This window comes from Balaenoptera ricei, chromosome 6 (genome assembly GCF_028023285.1).
Source record: "Balaenoptera ricei isolate mBalRic1 chromosome 6, mBalRic1.hap2, whole genome shotgun sequence".
Lineage (NCBI taxonomy): Eukaryota > Metazoa > Chordata > Mammalia > Artiodactyla > Balaenopteridae > Balaenoptera > Balaenoptera ricei.
The window spans coordinates 91,261,669-91,282,946 of record NC_082644.1 but is presented as its reverse complement, the minus strand read 5'-3'; the positions used below and the strand labels follow the sequence as shown (position 1 = coordinate 91,282,946).

At 38.3% G+C, this 21,278-nt stretch overlaps 2 protein-coding genes across 5 annotated transcripts in view; one reads left to right on the top strand and one right to left on the bottom strand.

The window, feature by feature from the left end:
- The window catches only part of TEX10 (testis expressed 10), a 53,172-nt gene extending 34,086 nt beyond the window's left edge, over positions 1–19,086 (top strand). The window contains exons 12-15 of the mRNA XM_059925185.1: positions 10,647–10,727; positions 12,360–12,541; positions 17,400–17,610; positions 18,883–19,086. Coding sequence (XP_059781168.1) covers positions 10,647–10,727; positions 12,360–12,541; positions 17,400–17,610; positions 18,883–18,996 — 588 coding nt within the window. The 3' untranslated portion in view covers positions 18,997–19,086. The remainder of the gene's footprint in view (positions 1–10,646; positions 10,728–12,359; positions 12,542–17,399; positions 17,611–18,882) is intronic.
- Positions 19,087–19,609: 523 nt separating this feature from the next.
- Positions 19,610–21,278, bottom strand: part of INVS (inversin) — a 152,043-nt gene continuing 150,374 nt past the window's right edge. For all 4 annotated transcript variants that reach the window (XM_059925181.1, XM_059925183.1, XM_059925182.1 and 1 more), the window contains one exon: positions 19,610–20,784. In XM_059925181.1, the coding sequence (XP_059781164.1) occupies positions 20,636–20,784 (149 nt within the window). In that variant the 3' untranslated portion in view covers positions 19,610–20,635. The remainder of the gene's footprint in view (positions 20,785–21,278) is intronic.

Here is a 21,278-nt window from a genome sequence, read left to right as displayed (position 1 = left end):
TGTTTTTAACCATTTGCTCTTCAAGTTAATACAACCTACCTTCTATACTGTACCACTTCATGTCATAATGTAGTATGTAATGATGTGTGAGGTCATTCTTATTTTTGTTTCTCTGCATGTAATGTGTGGTTTTTTTTTCTCTCTACATGCTTTTTTTTTTTTTACAAGTTTTAAAGATTTTTCCTTTTATCACATTTTTTCCAGCAGTTTGATTATATTAATACCTTTTTTTCCCAATGCTTTGAAATGTCAAATGAGTAATTTTGTTCTCTTTTATTTTTAAACTATTTGCAGAGACAACACAAAATTATATAATGTTACATTTATTTTAACCTACACTTCTTCCTTCATAAGGTTACTTGTCTAAACATTTCACTAACGTACAATTTTAAACTGAGAAAAAGAACAAAGTTACAAGTGTGACAATTTATCAGGAATAGATTAAGTGACAGCTGTAACTAGAATCAGAATTAGTAGATTATTTTAATAGTTCCAGGAAGAGTATAATTTACAAAAGTACATTTGAATGATGTTAGGAAGATAGCAGGAGGAATTATTTGCTTAGTCAAATAATTTCTTTTACTTAGTAATATTTATTTAAGGTTCCTCCATGTGTTTTCATGACTTCATAGCTCATTTCCTTTTAGCACTGAATAATATTCCATTGTCTGGTTATATCAGTTTATCCATTTACCTACTGAAGGACATCTTGATTACTTTGAAATTTTGGCAGTTGTGAATAAAGCTGCTATAAATATCTGTGTGTAGGTTTTTGTGTAGACATAAGGTTTCAACTCCTTTGGTTAAATACTAAGGAGAGCAGTTGCTGGATCATATGGTAAGAGTGTATTTAATATTGTAAAAAACCACCAAACAGATTTCCAAAGTGCTGTACCATTTTGTATTTCCACCAGCAGTAAATGGGAGTTTCTGTTGCCCCACATCCTTGCTAGTATTTGGTATTGTCAGTGTTCCAGATTTTGGTCATTCTAATAGGTGTGTAGTGGTATCTCATAATTGTTTTAATTTGCATTTCCCTGATAACATATGATTTGGAGTATTTTTTCATATGCTTATTTGCCATGTGTCTTCTTTGGTGAGGTGTCTGTTATGGTCTTTGGCTGATTTTAAAATTAGGTTATTTTCTTATTGTTGGATTTTAAGAGTTCTTTGAATATTTTGGATTTTCTCCTAATCTGTGGCTTATCTTTTCAGACTCCTGACATTGTCTTTCACAAAACAAAAGTTTTAAATTTTAATGACATCCAACTTATCAATTATTTCATTCATGCATTGTGCCTTTAGTGTTGTATCTAAAAAGTCATCATACTCAGGGTCATCTACATTTTTCCTCCTATGTTATCTTCTAAGAGTTTTATAGTTTTGCATTTTACATTTAGGTCTGTTGGGATCCATTTTGAGTTAATTTTTGTGAAGGGTTGAAGGTCTGTGTCTAGATTCATTTTTTTTTTTCATATGGATGTCCAGTTATTACAGCACCATTTGTTGAAAAGACAGTCTTTGCTCCATTGTCAAAGATGAGTTGACTATGTGGGTCTCTTTCTGTTCCATTTATTTATTTATCCTTTTGCCAGTAGCACACTGTTTTGATTACTGTAGCTTTATAGTAATTTTTGAAATCGGTTAGTGTCGGTCCTACAAATTGTTCTTCACCTTCAATATATATTGACTATTCTGGGCCTTTTGCCTCTTTGTATAAACTTTAGAATCAGTTCATGGATCTCCACAAGATGACTTGGTAAGATTTTGGTTGGATTTATGTTGAATGTATAGATCATGTTGGGAAGAACTGACATCTTGACAATATTGAGTCTTCCTATCCATGAACATGGAATATCATCCATTTATTTAGTTCTTTGATTTTGTTCATCAGAGCTTTTTAGTTTTCTTCATATAGACCATATATATATTTTATTAGATTTATACCTAAATATTTCATTTTTGGGGGTGCTAATGTAAATCGTATTATGTTTTTAATTTCAAATTCCGTTTGTTCATTGCTGATATTTAGGGAAGCGGTTTGACTTTTATATATTAATGTTGTATCCTGCAACCTTTCTATAATTACTTATTAGTTCCAGGATTTTTTTCTGTTGATTGTTTCAGATTTTCTACAAAGATGACCATGTGATCTGTGAACAAAGACCACCCAATGAATTTTAAATTTTAGATAATGGGTTTTTTTTTTTTAACATCTTTATTGGAGTATAATTGCTTTACAATGGTGTGTTAGTTTCTGCTTTATAACAGAGTGAATCAGTTATACCTATACATATATCCCCATGTCTCTTCCCTCTTGTGTCTCCCTCCCTCCCATCCTCCCTATCCCACCCCTCTAGGTGGTCACAAAGCACCGAGCTGATCTCCCTGTGCTATGCGGCTGCTTCCCACTAGCTATCTATTTTACATTTGGTAGTGTATATATGTCCATGCCACTCTCTCACTTTGTCCCAGCTTACCATTCCCCCTCCCCATATCCTCAAGTCCATTCTCTAGTAGGTCTGTGTCTGATAATGGGTTTTTTAATCTCAACTTTTTTGGTTCATCTTCTGTTTCTCTTACATTCATTTTTCTTTAACTACTTGAATATATTTATAGTAGTTGTTTTAAAGTTCTTGCCTGCTAATTCCGTCATCTCTTTTGATTGCTTTTTCCCCTGGTTATATGGCACATTTTCATGTTTTTAGCATGTCTAGTAGTTTTTGAGTGTATATTGGGCAATGGAAATTTTATGTGGTGGATTTTGTTGTCTTTTAAAGAGTGTTTTGCTTTGTTCTGTCAGGCAATCAAGTTACTTGAGTTATCACCTTTATTCTTTAGGGTCTTGTTTTTAAATTTTGTTGGGGTGGTTTATTAGAGCAAGTAGCCTTTACCAAGGCAAGGATCAGCAAACTACAGCCTGTAGGCCAAATCTTGGTGGCCCTATTTTTGTGCCATCCTTGAGCTAAGAGCAGGGTTTACTTTTTTTTAAAAAACATATTTATTTATTTAGGCTGTGCCAGGTCTTAGTTGTGGTATGCGGGATCTTTTTTAGTTGCGGCATGTGGACTTCTGAGTTGTGGCAGGCGAACGCTTAGTTGTGGCATGCATGCAGGATCTAGTTCCCTGACCAGGGATTGAACCCAGGCCTCTTGCATTAGGAGTGTGGAGTCTTACCCACTGGACCACCAGGGAAGTCCCTGTTTACATTTTTTTGACAGTTGTTAAAACAGAAAATACCCTAAGAATATGTGGCAGAATCTGTATGTGACCTGCAAAGCCTAAAATATTTACTCTTTGGCCTTTTATAGAAAAAGTTTGCTAACTCCTGCCCTAGTGCTAATTTAGCCCTACTATTAATAGGTTCTTTTTCTGAGTATCATCTGAATGACCTGGTTGTTCTATGAAGACACTCCATGCTGGCTGGTTAGGACTCAAACATCTCTCTTCCCTGTTTGAGCTTTGGGAATTCTTTTGCTCACAACTCTGCTGCTGCTTTGGCCATGTGGAATTTCATCACCTTGTGCGTGTACAGCTTTTTATTCATCAACGTATCTGAGGAGACTGGAGCTGTCTCTCAGGCAAAGAGGATAAGAATTTGGCTTTGTCAAATGGCCTCTCTTGGAGGACAGAGAATCCATTCAACCTTTTGACCATCTTGCTGAGCTGAATTGAGAAAATAGGAGACTCAAGAGGCCTCTGAGGGGCCTGATCCCCTCCAGCATTTCCCAGATTCTTAAGCTGCAAAAGCAGAGAGGCTTAAAAGCTAAGGCAGTAACCTCTGTGACTCATCGTCCTAAGGAAACAATGATTAGTTTAAGTTGCTGGCCTGGAAGTGGGTTGGGTCTTCAGTGTACACATAAGCTCTCATTGCAGACTCTTTTTTTTCTTTTAATTTTATTTATTTATTTTTGGCTGCATTGGGTCTTCGTTGCTGTGTGTGGGCTTTCTCTAGTTGCAGCGAGTGGAGGCTACTCTTTGTTGTAGTGCACGGGCTTCTCATTGCCGGTGGCTTCTCTTGTTGTGGAGCACGGGCTCTAGGCACTCGGGCTTCAGTAGTTGTGGCTCTAGAGAGTAGACTAAGTAGTCATGGTACACGGGCTTAGTTGCTCTGCGGCATATGGGATCTTCCCGGACCAGGGATTGAACTCGTGTCCCCTGCATTGGCAGGCGGATTCTTAACCACTGTGCCACCAGGGGAGCCCCTCATTGCAGACTCTTAAAGGCTGTAACTTAGTAATGGGGACACACACATACATAACATGAATATAGATTAAAGGAGAGTTTCACAAAACAATTGCTGAGGACCTCTGAAAACATTGAAAACCATAAAACATTACTGAGAGATATTAAAGATGACTTAAATACATGCAGGGATATATAATGATCATGGATTGGGAGACTCCAATATTGTACAAATAATAGCTCTCTCTAAATTAATCTATAGTATAGATTCAGTGTAATCCAGATCAAAATCAGAGCAAATGTTTTTGTGGAAATTGAAAAGGTGATTCTAAAATTTATATTGAAATACAGAGGAACAAGAATAACAAGAAAGTGTTGAATAAAAATAAAGCCTGAGGGCTTGTACTATCAAATATCTATTACAAAGCCATGGTAATTAAGCAGTTGGGATAATAGGAAAAAGCAAGTGGGGCACAAAAGGACTCTGAACACAAACATGCTTCCAATACTAGGGAACCCTTGGGTGGTCTTTAGAGGCAGCTTGGTTGAAGTGAGTTTGTTCCCCCCACCAACCACGTACGTAAAGAAATACTGGGGTAAGGAAAGAGCCCCAGAATAGAGGCAGGTTGTCTATCTCTTTCTTATCGTTTTTTATTATTCATTGATAGTAGTTGAGACATGGCCAACAGGGGAAAGGTAAAATGTAATCTGCCAAAGGTAAATTTGACGACACTTTCTTAGAACAATTGAGCCGTTTTGTAGTGTGGGTATATGGAAATTTTCATTCTGTAAATATATTCTGTGATGTAATTTTATTGGTAAGTGAAAGAATCTCTAAATCTGAATTTTAGTATTTTAATAATTATAATTTCTTTCTTTTACTTGCTCTTTTTAACATTTTAATATAGCAATAAAAAGATTTTATAAAAAGTGTTAGGTGCATGACATTTCTGTATATTTCCTGATAAAATTAGGTAGAAAATACTTCAATGTAGAAATTAAATGTACAAAACCTTCTTAAGAAAAATGAAGTTTTCTATTTTAAAAAAACCCTTAATTTCCACATTGTACCAAATTAGCATGCCTGTTCTGGAATTGTGCAATGTGAGGTCAGGGTTCTGAAGTATGCAAGCTTTTGTTAACACTGTAATTGCAGAAGTGAGGATTGCCTGTATTTGTGTATGTTTATGTGTGTGTATACATCTATGTGTTTATATTTTTATTTTACTTTGAAACATTTTCAAACTTTGAGAAAAATTATAACTACAGGACAAAGAACTTCTATTTTCTTAGACTATTTGACAGAATGCCCGTACCTCATACTTCAGCATACAGGCATACTTTGTTTTAAAGCACTTTGCAGATACTCTTTTTTACAAACTGAAGATTTGTGGCAACCCTGCATCGAGGATGTCTGTTGGTCTTCATTTTTCCAACAGCATTTGTACTCTTCATGTCTCTGTGTCACAGTTTGGTAATTTTTGCAATATTTCAAACTTTTTCATTGTTAATGTATTTCTTATGATGATCTGTGATCAGTGATCTTTGACATTGCTATTGTAATTGTTTTGGGGCATTACGAACCATGCCCACATGAGACGGTCAACTTAATGTGTGTGTTCTGACTGCTCCACCAACCAGCCCTCCCTCATCTCTCTCCCGATTCCCTGAGACACAACAATACTGCCATTAGGCCAATTAATAACCCTACAATGGCCTATAGGTGTGTTCGAGTGAAAGGAAGAGTTGCACAACTCTTACTTTAAATCAAAAGCTAGAAATAATTATAAGCTTAGTGAGGAAGGCATGTTGAAAGCCAAGATAGGCTGAAAACTAGACCTTTCTGCCAGTTAGCCAAGTTGTGAATGCAAAAGAAAAGTTCTTGAAATTAAAAGTGCTATTTCAGTGAACACAGGAATGATAAGAAAGTGAAACAGCCTTTCTTTCAGTCTCTTTCAGTCAGACCACCTACAACATTCCCTTAAGCCAAATCTAGGGCAAAGCCCTAACTCCCTTTGATTCTGTGAAGGCTGAGAGAGGTGAGGAAGCTGCAGAAGAAAAGTTTGAAGGTAGCAGAGGCTGGGTCATGAGGTTTAAGGAAAAGAGCTGTCTGCATAACATTAAAAGTGCAAGATGAAGCAGCTGATGGAGAAGTTGCAACAAATTATCCAGAATATCTAGCTAAGATATTATTGAAGGTGGATACACTAAACAGCAGGTTTTCAGTGTAGACAAAACAGCTTTATATTGGAAGAAGTTGCCATCTAGGACTTTCATAGCTAGAGAGGAGAAGTCAGTGCCTGGTTTCGAAGCTTCAAAGGTCAGGCTGACTTGTTAGGGGCTAATGTGGCTGGTAACTTTAAGTTGAAGCCAACACTCATTTACCGTTCTGAAAATCCTAGTGCCCTTAAGAATTATGGACTTCCCTGGTGGTGCAGTGGTTAAGAATCCGCCTGTCAATGCAGGGGACATGGGTTCGAGCCCTGATCTGGGAAGATCCCACATGCCGCGGAGCAGCTAAGCCCATATGCCACAACTACTGAGCCTGCGCTCTGCGACAAGAGAAGCCACCGCAATGATAAGCCCACACACTGCAGTGAAGAGTAGCCCCTGTTCGCTGCAATTAGAGAAAGCCTGTGTGCAGCAACGAAGACCCAACGCAGCCAAAAATAAAATATAAATGAATAAATTTTTTTAAAAAAGAGAAGTGAGCAGGAAAAAAAAACAGTTAAAAAAAAAGGAATTATGCTGAATCTTCTCTGCTTGTGTTCTGTAAATGAAACAACAAAGCCTGGATGACAGCACATCTGTTTACAACATGGTTTACTGATTATTTTAAGCCCACTGTTGATACCTTCTGCACAGAAAAAAAGATTACTTTCAAAATATTACTGCTCATTGACAATGCACCTGGTCACCCTAGAACTCTCATGGAGATGTACAATGAGATTATTGTTTTTTTCATGCCTGCTCACACACATCCGTTCTGCAGTGCATGGATCAAGGAGTCATTTAGACCTTCAACTCGTATTATATAAGAAACACATTTCGTAAAGCTATAGCTGCCATAGATAGTGATTCATCTGATGGATCTGAGCGAAGCAAATTGGAAACTTTCTGGAAAGGATTCATCATTCTAGATGCCATTAAGATCATTCGTGATTCATGGCAAGAGGTCAAAATATCAGCATTAAGATGAGTTTGGAAGAAGTTGATCCCAACCCTCATGATTTTGAGGGGTATTCTAGACTTCAGTGGAGGAAATAACTGCAGATGTGGTGGAAATAGCAAGAGAACTAGAATTAGAAGTGGAGTCTGAAGATGTGACTTTTATTGTAGATATCTCATGATAAAACTTTTAATGGATGAGTTGCTTCTAATGGATAAGCAGAGAAAGTAGTTTCTTGACATGGAATCTACTCCTGGTGAAGATGTGAAGATTGTTGAAATGACAGCAAAGGATTTAGAATATTACATAAACTTAGTTGATAAAGTGGTGACAGGGTTCAAGAAGATTGACTCCAATTTTGAAAGAAGTTCCATTTTGGGTAAAGTGCTGTTGGAAGGAAGAGTCAATCTATCTGGCAAATCTTACTGTTGTCTTATTTTAAAAGAAATGGCCACAGCCACCTCAGCCTTCAGTAGTCACCACCCTGATCAGTCAGCAGCCATCACCATCAAGGCAGGACCCTCCACTGTCACAAAGATTATGACTCACTGAAGGCTCAGATGATGGTTAGCATGTTTTAGCAATGGAATATTTTAAAATTAAGATATGTACATTGTTTTTATAGACAATGCTCTTGTACATGAAATGGACTACAGTATAGTATAAACATATCTTTTGTATGCACTGGGAAACCAAAAAAATGTGTGACTCGCTTTATTGTGATGTTTGCTTTATTGCTATATTTATGTTATCGCAGTGGTCTGGAACTGAACTCACAATATCTTGGGTATGCCTGTATTTGTCTTAAACAAGACCATTCCATTATGTAAACAAATATAGTCATCAGAATCAGGAAATTAACATTGGTATATTACTGTCATCTAATCCTCAGACTTTACTCCTGTTTTGCCAGTTGTCCCAATAATGTACTTTAAAGGATCCATCTGAAATGATTCATTGCATTTAGTTGTAATGTCTGTTTAGTCTCTTTCAAAATCTGGAATAGTTCCTCAGTCTTTCCTTGTCTTTCGTTGACATTGACACTTTTGAAGAACACAGGACGGTTATTTTGTAAAATTTCTCTCAATTCAGGTTTAGTTTATTTTCTCATGGTTAGATCAAGTTATATAAATTTGGCAGGAATATGACATGAGTGATGCTGTGGTTTTCTGACTGCATCCTGTCAGGTGGTGCGTGGTTTTGATTTGTCCCATTAGATGTTCACTTTGATCCCTTGAGTAAGTGGTGTCTGTCCATGTTCTCCACTCTTTACTTCTTCCCCTTTGTTATTAGTAATATTTTATGAGGAGATACTTTGAAACAATGTAAATATCACATTCCTTTTTGGTCTTCGAATTTATTCATTTATTTATTTTTGTTAGTATGGTTTCCTGTATTTTCCAGTGGGTTAAAATTCCTTACTATCCTTATTAATTTTGATACTCTCATGTTTGCCATGGTTACCTCCTGAAAGCTGGCTTCTTTGTTCTTTTGATACGTCCTCATTTTTCTCTGAGTACAGTTGACCCTTGAACAACACAGGTTTGAACTGTGCCCACTTATTTGTTTGGAGATTTATTTCAGTAGTAAATACTACAGTACTACATGATGCATGGTTGGTTGAATCTGCAGATACGAGGAACCTCAGATATGGAGGGCCGACTATGAAGTGATACGCAGATTTTCGATTGCATGGAGTGTCGGCACCCCTACCCACTGCCCCCCACATTGTTCAAGAGTCAGCTTGCTTCCTTACTTTCTTGTACCACAAATTGTTTCAGATTCATGTTGTATTTTCCCTGTCCCAGCCCTGCAATCAGGTATTTCTTTAAGAAGCCCAGTTTTCCTGTAAGTGGAGAATGGATTTTAGAAACCAACTTCTGGACTCTTAAGTGTGGTCATTGCTATTAGATGTTGCTGTTCCCATGCCCTATCAGTGAACAGAAATCAGGAACGCAACACCACTGGGTTCATTCTAGCTGTCTCCTTTTCCTCTTGTACCTGCCTTTTCTGATGGTGAGAAACCTGACTTCCATTTTGCTTAATATATTTACCTACTTCATCAGTTACTTTGCCTGTAATCAGTCTTCTTTTGGCGCCACCCTTTTCCCATGCAGGCATCTTCCTTATCGCATTTGAGCTCCAACTCTTGGGGACAGTGTGCCTCCATTTGTTAATGGGTAGCCTGCTCTGGGCCACTGAAGCTCTCCCACCCACTCTAGTGGTGATGTCTAGCTTGGCCTCATGCAGTGTCTTTAGAACTGAATCGTTCAGGAAGGGGAGGGGAGGCAGAAGGGAAGGGATTGAGTGATCATTTATTATTGAATGGGCCTTTCAAATATGATTTATCATTTATGAGTGAAAATATTCATTACACTCATTTTGAAGTAGAAAGATGGCATTGGAAATACGTTGTTTCCGTTGTTACCTGTAGGTTTAAAAGATAAGACAATTGCCATGTGAAAACTCTGGGTGGTCGCTCTACAAGAGGTTTTATAGAGACATAATGCATAGAGATGTTGATTTTTTGAGGATTAACAGTCCTCTTGAATTTATCTTGACTATTCATTCTCTTCCTAGAGTGATATTCTTTCCACCAGTCTTATCTTTCCGTGGGATTTTTCTACATACTTGATTTTTGGTACTGCATTCCATCAGCTTCTGGAGTTGTGTTGTGATTCTTTGAAGGACTTGATGCTGTCCTTCCCTCTTCTTGTTTTCTTGAGAACTTAGAAAATGAAAAATACTAGAGATTTGATTCCCACCTCATTCATATTTTTCTTCTTTTCCTATAGACTATTTTCCTTTTACCTTTAGGGAATAAGAGGCAGCATTATAATTAATTTGAACATGGTATTGGTATTTTCTGAATTGTAAGTTTTTTTCAGTGTTATATTTTTCCACCAAATGGGAGAAAGGCTTTTGTCTGCCCTTTGTTCCCATCACTGAGATCTCCCTATTGTAGCACTTACTTAATAGAAATGTAGTCTCTGCCTTGGTAGACTGTAAGCTCCTTGAGGGCTGTGAGACAGAAGAGTTTCTCTTTCTTTCATTCCTATGCATAGCACCTAATAGGCCTAGCTCAGTGCTCAGTAAATGTTTAATAAATGAATTATTTGGAAAACTGGACCATTTATATGAGGCTTGATTGTTTGACATTTGCATCTTTAAAGTCACTTTTTGTTAAGTTTCCTTTTAATATATAGAGCAAGTAGATTTTTTTAAAAAACTATTGAACTTGTTTCTGACTAAAATGTTCTGATTTGGTATTGGTTTTCTCCTTTTCTGACAGACAGTTTGTCACAATTTATTGGTTATCCCTGCCCGAAGCCAAAGCTTTGACATCCTGCAAAGTGCCATCAGTAAGCATTTGGTAAATATACTTAAAATTCTTTTCTGTTACACAAGCATAGAGATTTGGTTAAGATTGAGTTTGCCATAACCAAGGAGAGAGTGAGTGTCCAGAAGTCTAAGCTTAATAATTTCATGATGCTGTGGTGAGAACTGAGAAATCTTGGTGTTTTTCCTGGCTGTTATTAATTAATTCTGTGACCTTGGGAAAATCTCCTCTTTTGCCAGGACCTTACTTTTTACATCTGAGCAATGAAAGACCTCTTAAACCTCAGGTCCTTCTGACTTAAAATGCTTTAATTAACATGTGCCAGGTGTCATTGTGTTGGGAATCCAGCATCCAGACTGGGGTTCAGTTTCCACCCAGAAGGTTTGGGGTGTAAAGTAGGGATGTCACCTCACAGGCTCAAGGCCCGGTCACTGGAAGCAGTGAGCTCAGCCATGAAACTGACTTGTCTTTTGGCCAGTGGGTGTCTCTAGTTCCCATTGGCGTTAAATTCTCATTAGGTATGCCTGGGTTTTGCTTTTAACTTCCTCCAACATTTACACTTTGCCCTTTGGCTTTTTAGTATAATGATGTGTTACAGTGCAAGGGGGGACTCCAAAACTTTATCTTCCAGGGACTCTCACTTGTTTGGATAATTTTATAGGCATATCTACAGTGCCTTTTCTTTACTTACCTCGAGTTGGAAGACTACTGCTTTGAATCCTCAGTACTCTCTTTTCTCCCTGCTATCAAACTTCTAATCCTTATACACTGTGTCTCCAAAGATACCCATCTTTTTTCTTTTTCTTTTTTTTTTTTTACTTCCACTCCAGAAATTTATGCCCTTTGACTACATTCACTATTCTAGTAAAAGATCAACATTCCAGTGTTGATCTGGCCACTTCTTACAGACAGCCTGGGTAAAGGTTAAGACATCAGAACCTGCAGAGTTTATGATGACTCAGCAGTAGTTTGCAGGAGATTTAGACCATGTATGCATGCAGTTACAAGTTAGAGTCCAGCTGAATGACACTTTATACGGCAGAGTCCAGGTGGTTAGCACACCATGATGTCCCTTATCTGGGTTTTGGGACAGTGAAGCAGTCAAGTGTAAGTATAGTATTATCTTACTCCAGTATAGGTATTTTCCTTAGTTATGTCTGAATGACTGGCTAAATCAAAGGGCAGGGGAAGGATAATTGTAAAAGGAACTGTAGTTTGTACATTTAATTACCTGGGGTGGGGGTGGTGCCAGATATTGGAGTTTTCCAGTCTGGATAATCTGAAGATCATGTAAATGTGATTGCTGGTATCAAGATCTTCTTTGGATGCATGAAATAATCCTTTTAAATAATAGTATTTCTGTCCATCAGTAGAAATTGTAACATCTAGAAAATTTTAGGAGACTTTGTCATGAAGGGGAGGCAGTGGATTGGGTTAATAGTATTTCCTGAGTTTGTGTATTTTCAAAGTCATTTAACGTAGCAACTAAATTCTCAAAGGAAAACAGGATCTTAAGGTGTGGTTGGTGGCATGGCATGTATTATGTATATACAAGTTTCCACCAGTAGTGTTGGAAGGTTAACTCTCCAGATAATGGTGTTTGGTTTTATTCTGGGGAGAGGGGCTGTTGTGAAGAGGTCATTAATCTCATTTTTCTCTGCCTAGGTTGGGTTGACTGTAATTCCTGACAGCACGGTGGGCTGTGTTTTGGGTGTTATCTGTAAGCTCCTGGATCATACGTGTGTACTTAGTGAGACGCTGCTGCCATTTCTGGCTTCTTGTTGCTACAGTCTTCTTTATTTTCTGCTCACTTTAGAGAAAGGAGAAGCAGAACATCTAAGAAAGAGGTAATAGTTTCTGTATTCTTAAACTTTAATTTTTTTCCTACTTGTTCACCTCCCCTCAGTCAATCAGGCAGTGGGTCAGTCAGTCAAGCTGATATTTCCAAAATCTAATTCTCTTCTAGAGTTTGTATAAACCTAGCTAGCTTTTTCTTTGTTCTTTTATGAATCCCCTTTGTGATGTGGTGAGCAGTCTTAGTTTTTTTTTTTTTTTTTTCCTGTAAGCTACAAATTTGAAAAGTTAGATGGCATTATGAAGTTTCCTGAGAGCTTTCCTTATTAACTTTGCTATAGATCTGGCAAGAAAAAAAATTCTACTTTTAGAAGGATGGGCTTATTATTAGTACAAGCCTTTGTATTTTGTTTTGGGCTTCATTAGAACTAGCCAGCATGGATTTTTAAATTCTTGGGTTTAAGGAAATTGTTCTAAGATGCTAGTGTTTTTAATTAGTACTTTTGCTCCTCTGTAATTTTTAGACTAAAGCTTCTAGGATAGTATAGAAGATTTCACTTTAATTTTCAAAGAGTTTTCTCATGCTTATGTTCTCATTGGTATGCTGTTAACAATTCATTGCAGAAGGTTTTTAAAAAATCTAACAGATGAGCAAATATAAGAAAATAAAAATCATTCTATCACATTTTGACATTTGCCTTTCTTTTTTGAGCTTTTAAATGTCACCGAAATATACATACGATTGTATAAAACATTTAAAGAGTTTAAAGAGTATAAACTGAACACCTGTTTAACCAACCTCCTGGTTCAGAAATAGAACATCGTCAGCACACTTTCTCCATGTACCCTCCACAGTTACATTTCTCTTCTGCATCCCCAGAGATCACTTCTGTGTTAGTCACTTCCTTACCTTTTTATTTAAAAATTTTATATGCATTTGTGAGCAATTTCATTTTTGTTTTGCATATTTTAAGAATTTGATATAAAAGGAATCATACTATATGTATTTTTTGTGACTTTATTTTCATCATCGTTTGTGAGAGTTACTCACGTTGATTCGAAGATGTATTTCATTCATTTTTGTTTCTCTATACCAGGAGTCAGCAAACTTCTTTCTGTAAGGAGTCAGTGAATATTTTAGGGTTTTCAAACCATAAAGTCTCTTGTCAGAACTACTCAGCACTGCCCTGGTCATGTGAAAGCAGCATTAGATGATACATGAATGAATGGGTGTAGCTGTGTTCCAATAAAATTCTGTTTACAAATACAGGCTGTGAGCTGGATTGGCTGTGGTCGTACCCCTGCTCTGTAGGATTCTGTTATATGAATGTACTATAACTTATCCATTTTACTGTCAACAGACATTTGGATTTTTTCCGTTAAGTGTGTGTATTTAAAACTTTGTACGTTTCACTGTTAATATCCTGTAAAATTTACACATAAACAAGCATAGATTTGATGGTACTTACCATCATCAAACTTCTGGGCCTGATAGTTCAAGAAAAGGCTTTGTAAATAGCAAGGAACTTCTCAGGGTTCTAAAAATTTTATAATGAGCATCCCCATTTATGAAATATGTATATTACTGTTTGTTATTTCCTGTCACTTGAAATGTAGCCCCTTTGTGATATACTCTGATAAGTTTCAAAGATCTTTTTTAGTTTCTTAATAGAAAAACATCCTGCTTTGATTTTATATGGTTGGACTGAACAAAATTCACTGTATTTAATACATTTTGCCTGTGTAAAATTCTGTTTTTAAAAGTGTTTTGTACCGTGTATTGAGTTTGATATGCATCTCTCAGGATGACATTAGTCACAAAGAAGTGTTGGCAGCCAGAGTCTTAGGTACTTAAGTCTCCCTTTTAGGCTGCTCCTACCCTCCTAGAGAAGGTGTTTGTGAGATTACCAATAATGAGAGTGCCAGTCAAACTACCGGGAGCTTTTGATTTCACAAGTGCTGACCAAAAAATTGGGCTTGACCAATTTGAGGTATTCAGACTGTGGCCACTGTACTTTGAAGAAACTATTCTGTTGTCTTCTGGATTCATTGTTAGTAATGAAAGATCTGCTGTTCAACTGAGCCCTTTTGGTTTGTAGGTAGTAATCTATTCTTTTTTTTTTTTAACATCTTTATTGGAGTATAATTGCTTTACAGTGTTGTCTTAGCTTCTGCTGTATAACAAAGTGAATCAGCTATACGTATACATATATCCCCATATCTCCTCCCTCTTGCATCTCCCTCTCACCTGCCCTATCCCACCCCTCTAGGTGGACACAAAGCACCGAGCTGATCTCCCTGTGCTATGTGGCTGCTTCCCACTAGCTATCTGTTTTACATTTGGTAGTGTATATATGTCCATGCCACTCTCTCACTTCGTCCCAGCTTACCCTTCCCCCTCCCCGTGTCCTCAAGTCCATTCTGTAGTAGGTCTGCATCTTTATTCCTGTCCTGGCCCTAGGTTAGTAATCTATTCTTTTCTATGGTTTCACTGTTTTCTTTTTGTTGCATTGCAAATCAGGGTGTATCCTAGTGTAGGTTTGTTGTTATTTATCCTGCTTGAGACTTAGTGTACTCCTTTAATCTGAAGACTTAATGTTTTTTCTTCAGCTGTGTTTTTATTTCTGTTATCTTCCCCACTGTTTCTATTCTCTCCTAAAAACTCCTTTTAAACATAGGGAGTTTCTCATTCTGTCCTCTCTCAACATCTTCCACTTTGCTAATTCTTTTGTTTAATCCTTCTATTGAGTTTTTACTGTATCAGCTATTGTTTTCTCTTTCATCTATTTTGAGTTTTTACTTGGCTCTTTGTCATTCTCACTTTATTGGTGTTAAAGGTCTTGTCAGTTGTGTTTGCTCTGTTTCTCTCTGGTGTGGGAATTCTCTCTTATTTTGGGGAGCAGGTGGGGCTTTGGAGGTTGTCTCTAGTGGGGTTGAACAAACAAGCTCATGTTTTGGGTTGTATAACTTTCTCTGAATGAATCTTTTGTGAGAGTTTGTGGAGGTTGTGGAGACCTCCCTATGGGGCAGTTTCACATTTGCATTTTCCTGGCTGTCCAGCTCTATGCAGGGAGCCCAGTTCTAGCTCCCTGCTTTCCGTACCTGGGGCTGAAGCCTCAGCTTCCAACATTGTTGGCTGTTGAATACCCAGCCCCAAAATCCCATATCCAGTTCTGTGCTCTGTGTATCTTCATGAGTTGTGTCATAGTTTCTGGCACCTAGAGATATCACCCATTCTGGCTTTTGAGCTTGGCTGTATTTTTGTTTTGTTTTTTAAAGTATATTATCTGTATTTCCCTGTGTTTGGGGCGTGGGGGGTTGGTTGGTATTATCTGACCAGAATACATCAGAAGTTTGCAGAGTTAGTGGAACTCCTGAAAATTGTATGTGAAATATTGGACTTTCATCAGTTCCTTTAGAGTGGTTTAGAACCATTGCTTTATGTTGACCTAAAATCTCAACTTCATAACAATTTATATAGAGTTGGTACAATTATTTCTGTGCATGACAACTCTTAGAAAACCCTAAGAATGGATCTTCAAATGGTATTGCTTACATCGTTCGTGGTACCCAGGTCTCTCTTCTTTTTGGCCTGACAGTTTTCTTTAATTGTGGTGTGCGAAGGTAGAATTCTAAACTTTACTCATCCATTCAGTATACTTGTATTTGGTATAATGTAGAATCCATAAGCTCTTTTAACAGTTTTGATCCACAGTTATTTGAAATCCACTGAAGTTCAAGTAGAGAGTGAATATATTGGATCAGTACAGTAGCAACTTATTAAAAAAAAAACACAAGGGGTAGGAATTGTGGAGGTAGGAATTTGAAACCCAGCAGGAACCAAAGCAGCTTTCTCTAGTCTTTTCTTTTTCTTCTAAATTTTGTAGTCTTTAATCTTTGTGCCTTTGCCTCATCATTAGCTATGTCTACAGTCTGGCTTTCTCTTTTCTTCTTGCACATGGCTGTCCTAACCTGGCTGTGCATGAGTCCACAGGCTGAATAAAGTCTCTTCAGATAAGAGGATCTGTTTGGCTTAATGGATTCGGTATCTACCTTTGATGCAATTGCTGTATGTGGAGTTGGGAGGGGGGTCAGATGGTGAAAGGTCTGGAGGTAGGCTTTCTTAGAAAGATTTGGGACTGGGAGGATTATGCACTCTTGGTAGAGAAATTGTAACAGGCTAAGGTCAGAGCCTTTAGCAGCCAGTGAACTTTTCCTCCAAAAGGATATTGCTCCATTTAATTGACACACTTCTAGAATGTGGTTAGGCCACTTACCTCTGTCATAAAACATTTTTGTTCCTGTTCTATAAAGATACCAAAAGAATGATGCTCACTGAAATTTGGATTTATTTACCATCTCTGGCCTGTAATAGTTCCCTTACTGGTTATTTTCTCAAATCCCTTTGGTTCCTTGTGAGCACATCTTTCTCTGGAAACCTGCCCTGTTCTAACACGTTGAAGAGACTCATAATCCAGGTCAGAGGCTTAGAGTTTCATGAAGTTCTTTTCTTCCCTTTTTGCCATTGGGACATTCTTACTCTTTTGACATTTGGTGTTGTGTAATAGACAGTTGAATAATGTCCACTGGTAGAGAATAGTACGCATGTATAGATCATTCTGTGGTGAATTCTGTGTAAATATGATCACTAGGGCTTCAAGAATGTCTTGTTAAGCCCAGGGAAATGCTGGTTGCTAGGCTTCCTGAAACCCGTAAAATAGGGGAAAGCAGCTGATTCTTCACTGCATTTGCTTTTTTAGCTCTGATGAAACCCAGTTCTTATTAGTTTTGGTTTCTGGGGTTTTATCAGAAAACACCGTGTTTCTTAAAAGGACATCTTCAGTCTTGGGAAGTATGGAAAGGGCACTTTTCCTGTATGCGTTGGTTCACTGACTCATTTCTGTTTTGTAGGGACAAGCTGTGGGGCGTCTGTGTCTCCATCCTGGCACTCCTGCCTCGAGTGCTCAGGTTGATGCTGCAGAGCCTGCGGGTGAGCAGAGCTGGACCTGAGGAGCTGCCTGTCGTGGGCCAGCTGCTTCGCCTGCTGCTGCAGCACGCGCCCCTCAGGACTCACATGTTGACCAATGCCATCTTGGTGCAGCAGATCATCAAGAATATCACAGTAAGAAGCAAGGAACAAGGGCTTTGTACTGTTCGTACTAGATTCATGGGCATGGAGGGGCTCTTGGGAGGCCAGGGTTTCTGTGCGTTGACGGACTCCTGCAATTAAGCCCAGTGTGGTGATTTCTTAGGGCTTCCCCTGCCGTCTAGTAACTGACTGTCACTTAACCAGGGGGGTGACTTTGATTGCAGAATCAGTACTAAAAACCTTAAAATACTCAAACTGAATTAAGGTGGCAGGCAGCTTAGTTGGAAAAAGTACAAGCATCAGAGTCACTCCTACCTGTTTTGTGATACAGATTCTATTGCTTAACTGTGATAATTTGGCAAGTTGTGTGGGTTTTTTTTTTTTTAACCTATCTGAGCTTGTTTTCCTAGCTGTAGAAATGGGAATAATAGCAACATTGTTGGGTTTTGTTGACCATTAAAAGAGATCATCCAAGTAAGGTTTATACTGTAACTGATAGTTACTAAGCACCCAACAATGTTAGCTGTCATTAAGGAAATTTAGCAGGAATAAACTAAGGCCTATTTCCAGTCACTTAGTTCACTGGAGGAGGTGGAAGAAGTTGGAAGTTGCAGGCTTCAGCTTTGTCTAATGGTTGGTTCTCTGTGTTCACCTGGGGCGGGCAGTTCTGTTTATTAAGGATTCCTTTGGTGTTTTTGGTTTGGGAGAGTTAAAGTGAGGTATTTTGTATAGGCCTTTGATTGGAGGGGGTTATTAATTGGTATATGTAATAATACTTCAGAGTAATAGAGCTTATACCTACATATAACACAAGATGTATTCTGAATTGTCTCAGTAATGGAAGAGGATGCAGAATTCAGAAATAGTAGAAGGGAAGAAAAGTTAAGAACTTGGATTATTCCAAGGTTGGAGAATCAGCCAATTTCTATAAGAATGACAAATTGAGACCTGTTGAATCATTATTCTCAGTTAATGTTATGAGATTCTAGAATGCAAAGGGGCAGAAGTACAGGGTGTAGGGGTGGTTAATGGTGAAATTTCATTAGTCCCTAGCAAATGTGGGAGGGAAGAGACCCAACAAGAAACTGGTAGCACTTAATACTTGAGGATGAAACTAGGAATTTTAACTACCTGTGGTAATAATACCTGATTAATAGGTTCCTTTTTTCAGTGAGGTTTCATGTGATAATTTATAGATGAGGATACTATCGCAAGGACTCTTTGAGATCTTGTTTGGGTGTGGGAAAAAACCATCAGGAAGCAGTTTTGTTACAACTCTCATATTACTCTTGTTTTTCTCTGCAGACATTGAAGAGTGGAGGTGTTCAGGAGCAGTGGCTCACAGACTTACATTATTGCTTCAATGTGTACATCACTGGGCATCCCCAGGGACCCAGCATGTTGAGTACAGTGTATTGAAAAGGCACTGTTTGAAATTGTTTATTCACATCTAATTTTGAAGAGACTGATGTAATAAATGTTTGTCATTAAAGCTGAACTTTTAAAGAAGTTGTTTATGAACCTTCCTTTGCACTGAAATAGGAAAATAATGCTTGGGAGTTGCCATTGATGCACAGGCTGGCTTCCTGGACTAGCATGTGATATGTGGTTACAGGTATTATGTATTTCATAGCTAAGTATATGTAAAATACAGAGCGATTATATGGTACCTTCTATTGTATAGTAAGAAATAAGCTGTGTCTTTGTGGTCCCATCTAGGCAAACTTCATTCTTTTTGTTCTCAGCCCCAGTTCATTCAGACAGCAACAAACTAAACTAGTTTTTGGTTTGGTTTTGTTTGGGAGTGGTTGCTTCTCACTCTGGAGTTGTGTTGTTTCCCGAGGATTTCTAGCAAGATTTCAAAACAGTGCTCCCATTTGTTGTGGATTTTCCTATACCTAAATGGTCCTTGGTCTGAGCTGGGTAACTCTTACAAAATGGTTTTCTACTAGTGATCCATTATAAGAGTTCTTAATTTATGTTATAATTTTCATAAAAATGAAGTAATTTAGTTAGCCAACTGTAAAAAATCTAGGTAATTAAATAACACTTTATTGCTTCCAATCTCTTACTTTCAGGACAGGGGTGGCAGTAATCTTAAAATGCAAGCAGTTCTAGAAATATTTGTGAGCCTAATATGCCATTGTTTCTGCCTGTCTACATTCCTAGTAGCTTTGCCCTTAAAAAATGTGAAAAAGCCCACAATCACTGGATTTTATTTAAACCATGTGTTCGTAGAGAGCTAGAATGCAGTTAGCACAGTTTCCCATGCCTAAGGAACAGCATTTTGACAAGGTTGCTCACCTCTGCAGGTCAAGCAGAAAATACAAGTGGAAGGTTAAGGCCTGAATTGGCACCCCGTGCATGAATGTCTGGTCTGTAGACCTTCCCGACTGAGGCCTTGGTGCTGTGATACTGCTGGTGCTCAGCAGAAGGAACGCCATTCACAGAGAGGACGTGGCAGCAGCCTGTGGCCTTCAGAGGCTGACACGGGAACTGTAAAATGTAAGCAATCAACAGTATACCTATTACAGTCTTAAAATGTCTAAGAGCAAAACACTGGGTCATGACTCTGGTCTAAAAATTAAAACTGATGATGTTGGAATAACAGGATGTGGTGTCTGTAATGAAGTCCATTGCATTAGATTCCAGAAAAGCAGTGAACTGAAGGCAGCTGCTGTGGGACAGGCTCTTCCCCATCTCATTTAGGTTCTTCACTGGAGCCAACAAACCAGGCTTGCACCCATTGAGGAGAAATCCCAACCCAGCAGTGTCTTTAGTGCTCACTTCCTTAGTTTTACTTAGACTTAACTGTTATTAGAAACACTCTTCTCCAGCCGTCCTGACGGACATGTAGGCACACGGGCAGCTTTGCACAGGTATAGTCTACCCTGGTCCTTTCAGCACTGGCTAAGAATTTACAAAACAGTGCCGTGTAAGAGCAGAAAGAAAACACATTTCTTTCAGTTGTTACATTTTCAGGCTAATAAGCCTTCAGGCATGGATATTAAAGTTTTCCCAAAGTGTAAAAGCTAATCAGAGAATTATGCACTAGCTATTAGAACCGCCCCCTCCGGGCACAGTCTTCCTCCATAGGCAGTCGAAGCTTTGTTTTGTTTCTTGATGGGTTAGCTGATTGCAGGTTATAAGAAAAATTCTTTGATCTTCCACTGTTCTCAAGGAGGTGTATACACTGCAAGTTGCTCACTGTTAAAAACAAATACCAGATATTCAGATTATTATTATTGCTACTACTATTATTATTTTTGGCTGCGCTGTGCGGCATGCAGGATTTAGTTCCCCGACCAGGGATCGAACCTGCGCCCCCTGCATTGGGAGTGTGGAGTCTTAACCACTGGACCGCCAGGGAAGTCCCGATATTCAGATTATTAATTTTCATGCTGAAGGGCAGAGTTGATCAGTGGGGAGGAAGAAGGGTTTAGGTTTGGATTATCCATGGGGCTGAATAAGGTGATGGCTCGTTTATTGTAGAGACAGGAGGATGTCAGCCCTCCATTTTCCATCCTCTCAAAGATACCTGACATCTCTTTAAGGAATAACCTTGACTATGAGGGGGCAGCTGCTTGAGGAGGTAGGACTGGAACTTAGGTCTTCAGTCTGCCTGGAATAACTGGTATGATACTGCTTTCTCTGTGCGTCTCTGTAACATAACACAAACATATATATCTATCATGTAACTT